The sequence below is a fragment of the Sciurus vulgaris genome (genome assembly GCF_902686455.1).
Source record: "Sciurus vulgaris genome assembly, chromosome: 11".
Taxonomy (NCBI): Eukaryota; Metazoa; Chordata; class Mammalia; order Rodentia; family Sciuridae; genus Sciurus; species Sciurus vulgaris.
In genome coordinates this window covers 72193755-72198826 of record NC_136472.1, presented here as the reverse complement: position 1 = coordinate 72198826, position 5072 = coordinate 72193755, and the positions used below count along the sequence as shown (strand labels likewise).

The 5072-nt window shown below is 43.3% G+C and overlaps 1 protein-coding gene across 1 annotated transcript; it reads right to left on the bottom strand.

The window, feature by feature from the left end:
* Positions 1-2512: 2512 nt before the first annotated feature.
* LOC306639393 (C1GALT1-specific chaperone 1-like) lies at positions 2513-3535 on the bottom strand (the record flags this gene model as incomplete). The annotated part of the gene is made up of 1 exon (XM_079102871.1): positions 2513-3535. The coding sequence occupies exon 1, from the start codon at positions 3467-3469 to the stop codon at positions 2513-2515; it is 957 nt and encodes a 318-aa protein (XP_078958997.1). The 5' UTR covers positions 3470-3535.
* Positions 3536-5072: the final 1537 nt, after the last annotated feature.

Here is a 5072-nt window from a genome sequence, read left to right as displayed (position 1 = left end):
CTCTTTCTTCCTCAGTTCAATCACCAGAAATTCACATTTCTACCTTCACCTCCTCAGACATTCAGACAAAAAAAAAAGCAGGAGGACCCCTACCCCCATCTTGCATGTCTTCTGTATATATATATATTTCCTTTCTCCCTTTGCTTGGGAGTTTGTGGGGTGCTTTAGATTATGGTGAAAGTAAAGACCATTGGAAACCCGTAAAAGGCAAAAGTCATTCCAGGCACAATCTCAGATGAGTGGGCTTCTCTCTCTGCCTCCTTCCCTCTCTCTTGACATCACCACTTCTTTCCATATGTCTTCTACTTTCTCCTTTGGCTTATCCACAACTTCTACTTCTTTTTTAAGTTTCTAAATTTACTTGTGTTTATTGATTGATGCTGGGTATTGAACCCAGGACCTAGCACATGGGAAGCATACAATACACCACTGATCTATACCCCAGATCTCCTCATAATTTTAAACATAGCTATAGGTTGCCATGGCTCATCTCTGTCACTACCCCTGGCCCTTGCCCTATCACTAACTACAGATTTTCTTAACAGTTCTGTTTTGTAACCTGGTATGCTCAGGGTTTTTTTTTTTTTTTTTTTTTTTTTTTCCCCTCAGTTTTTAAAAAAATCTCACATCATCAAAATGTTTTTTAGTAGACCAAAGCCAGGGAACCAGTTTCTCTTGGATAGGTACTCTTTCATTCATTCTTCAGTTGTTCATTGAGTTCCTTTTATGAACTCACTATATATAAGGCATCATAGAATACAAGAGATATATGACCCTGGTTCAAGACAGATAAGTGAACAGTTTAAAAGATCATGTTATAAGAGAGGAAATGGGCAGGTAGCACCTACTGTAGATCTTCAATACACTGTGGGATATAACTGTGCTTAGTTGCAGGCTTAGATTGGGGCTCCATAGTTATAGATGGCAGTTGAGGCTACTGGAAGGGATAGATTAGATCATCCAGGGACAGAGCTGAAGGCAGAACCCCAAATCACACCAACAGGTAAGAGACATGCAAAGAAGGAAATGCCTAAAAGGGGAACTGAAAGAGAGAAGGAGCCCTGGGAGGGTTCAGTGTGGAAAGGAGAAGTGAGTTTGAAGGAATCAACTATGTCAAATGACTATTTCAAATGACTTTGGGTAGAGACAGAAATGCATTGGATTTGGTAATCAGGAGGCTTCTGGTGACTGGCTAGAGAAGTGAGAGACACAATAGTTAGAGTTCAGCAAGTTCAGGAGTGAGAACTGAAGACAGGGTGGGGACAACTCTGGACAGTAAACCACGTGGAATGAAGAGGTGGGTGGGGTTGAGGATGGTCATTAAGCAACAGCAACAGGGGGAGGAGATATATCTTAGAAATGGGCATGACAGGCATTCTGGAGGCACCTCCTTCTGGAGAAGGACGCTGACTGCAGGAACTGAAGTCCTGAATCTGCAGGATGGCACGTAGTAGAGTCTCAGTTCCCACAGAATGGGACTTCTTCAAAGGTTTTTTTCATCCCTGGATTCTTAGCCTTCTCTGATCCCCCACCAAAGCTAGCACGGGGTAGGCCCTTAGCAAATATTTGTTTACTGATAACTGAATGAATAGATGGATGAAATTGAATTAAATATTGTTCTGCTCTATAATCCCTTTTGTTGAGCTACAAAATAGTGTTTGTAGAAGGCGTTGTCTACTTTTCCTTCCACCACTGAAATTGTTACATTATGTAGTCTGTTATCAGGGTGAGCATTATTGATAAGCTAACTGGGGAAATTCAGCTTTCTTCAAAGTCCCAGTGATCAGAAACGAAGTGAGAGAAGTGACCTTTTAGAGACAAAATTTAGGACCAGGTACTAACCTGTTTTAAGAGCTACAAGATGCACTGCTGCTGGAGACCCCAGAGGGAGGCTTCAAACATTCCTATACATATAACTTTGACACATGAAACTTTAGGAAGCCCTCCATACACTTTGGGCTAACGCACTGAAGTCTTACCCTTCAATATTTTCTTTCAAGGCTCTGGAGTAAAAGACAAAATCAGATGGAGGACTTTTCCAAACTATCTTTCCTCTATTCCCTTTTCTCTGTCCCCCAGGGGACATACTTCTGATCTCCCTGAACCTGCCCTATTTCAGACCCTCCTTATTATCAGTCTTTGTCTTTTTCCTTTTGTTTTTCTGCTGAAAAGGGAAATTCATGCTACTCCTCATATCCTTTAGCCTCATCTCTGTTCCAATCTGCCCTGCCTTGCCCTAGCCCTCTTAAAAAATATATTTATAAATATATCCTTTATTTGCAAAATTATTCTTAAAACATTTCTCTTTAACACATTTAAATTTTTCATATGTGTCTTAAGGAAAGAAATACCACCCTATTTACAAATGTTCTAGTAAACTTTAATGTGTGATTATACTAGTGCCTCCAGATCAGAAAGGAAACATACCGCTATAGTAAGATACATAGCTGTTATTACAAACAATGACAACATGTCTTATATGGTGATCAAACACATGCTCTTGTTCTGTTTCTCAGTCATTGTCAGAACCATCTGGAGGCAAGAAAATCAATGTATCATTGAAAAGATGTCCAAATGCCCTAAGACGATATACCCCATACATCATCACATGCATCTGATTAGGAGTTAGTCCATTAAAAGTAACAGCCATATCTGAACAACATCTTCCTACTACCTGGTTAGAGTGATTATTCATTGCTTCTTTAATAAAAAGCCTAACAGATTTGGTATTAAATACATCTTTCCCATCTGTATCTTCTGCGTTTTCTGCAAATACTCCAGCATATTTCAGGCAAACTGCTAGCTGCTTATCTTCAGATATCTTCCAAATCATTCCTCCCTGTTCAGGACACTTTTCAGGGATATTGAGAAGGCTGTTAAGTCTTTTCATTGATTCTATACTTAAAACAATTCCTCCTCTCACACTCACATATTCAAAATCTCCAGATTTTATAGTATGACCTAGATAGAAAGGTTGTGATGGATCCTTTTTTAACAAAAAATACTTTAGGTTTTCAACAATAGCAAATGTAGTAGGACGTACAAGGAAGAACCAGTTGTATTGGTCGCTATACTTTTCAAAGGCGTATTTGTAAGCTTTTCTCATCATTAACCACATGTCACTCGTTTCCATACTAATTGACTCAAATTCTTCAAAATTTTCAGAACTGAAGAACTCTGTTTTGTCACAGTGTTTGGTCCAAGTCTCCTTCACTGCAGCCCAAAGACTCACATCTTTGGGCTTTACAAGGATGATACAATATATCTGAAAACCTTTACTGAGCTCCAGGCGTTCATCCCCTGAAATTTTCAAGATATTTTCTTTGTTAGGAGCTTGTAGGTGATGATGCTCATGGTGGTGCATTGTATTTCCGTGACCAATTCTAATGCGGCCTAGCATCGTGATCAAAGCACAGAAAATGCTTCCGAGAATCACACCCTTCAAAAATGAACTGCTTTCAGAAAGCATTTTTTCCCGCTTCTTGAATGGTTTGGGGACAGGAAGTCACGGCTTGCTTTCACGTTCGTGCGCCACTGTGTCACGTTCCTGGCCAGGCTGCTCTAGAGGCTGGCGGGGGTCTTCTCGTTGGTCTCGCTGAAGGTGGGGAGCTCCAGGAAACTGACGCTCCGCGGCCGGGGGGGGGGGGGGGGGGGGGGGGTTTGGGGTAATGGGCCGGGAGGTGAGGGAGGGGGAGGGGGCGGGGGCTACAGAACCGCGCACCCTAGCCCACTTTAACGTCAGTTCCAGGATGATGTTTCTAAAACATATGTTTGATGGTGTTACTCCCTGCTTACAATCCCTCCATGGTTCCCAGTGGATTTCAGAATAAAGTACCGATTTTTAGCAGAGAAGAAGGGCATGCTATAGCCAGGCGTGGTGGCACACGCCTGTAATCCCAGCAGCTCCCGAGGCTGAGACAGGAGGATCGTGAATTCCAAGCCAGCCTCAGCAATTTAGGGAGGTCCTGAGCAACTTGGCGAGACCCTGTCTCAAAATAAAATGTAAAACAAGGTTGGGGATGTGGCTCAGTGGTTAGGTGCACCTGGGTTCAATCCTGGGTGCCAAAAACAAAAACAAAAACAAAAGAGGGGGCAAGCTCAAGGCACTTCCTCAGGTCCTCTCTCACTTCCCTCTTGAGAGAAGTCAGACTGCAGCCAGGTCGTCCAACAGCCATGTGTTTTCTTTCACAGCCAGGTGCCTTCACTTCCCACTTTTCCTACAGGTTGAAACACTGCCCTCTGCTCCACTCACCCTTCCTGTCTGAAAACTTCCAAACCTCCCTCTTGGCCTCCCTCTCACAGCCTCCTGATGAGTATGCGCCTAGCCCAGACCATGCTGCTGTCCCTCTCTAGCACTGGTCTCATTGTGTTTTAGCTTCCGATTTTCACAGATCCAACCGCATCAGCATCTGGGGACTTGGGGAGGATACTAAGGATGCTAAGAGTGGAGGTGTGGGGGACACTGCATAGTTCACCATAGTTCACACCTTAAATTTTCCACCCACCGTCTCTTCTCTCTGAATTTCTTTCCTTCAGTCAGCATCCCAGTGCTGCATATCATATCTTCTCTTTCCCCTTGCTGGGGGCAGTGGTGTGGGGGAGTCCCTTGTAAACCTCCCTTGTTTCATGCAACCCCATTCCTTCCCTCTCTACCCAAATACAAGGTGGTCATAAGCTTTGGTTATGTCCATGCAGGGTACTCTATCATAGATTCTCCTAATCTCTTAAAAAAGAAAGAAAGAAGACAATAAATAAACAATAAAAAGATTATCAAGGTGTCCACCCCTTACACATCTCTCTGAGTTTTTGGTGAGTTCCTCAAGGCCAGGCCTGTCTGTGTCTGATTCATCTCTGGTGCAGATGGGGTCTGGCACAGAGAAGAACAGTAAATGCCTGTTAATCAGTATTGTCATGGCTGGGTCACAAGTGAGCTGCCAGACTGTGGTGTGGCCAGATGGGGCTGGGGACTGTGGGATTGCAGGTCAGTAAGGAATGCCTCTCATTTCCCACCTGGATGTTGGGTTTCTGACTACTTGCCATCCGCCATTGTTCTCAGAGCTGACTCATACCCA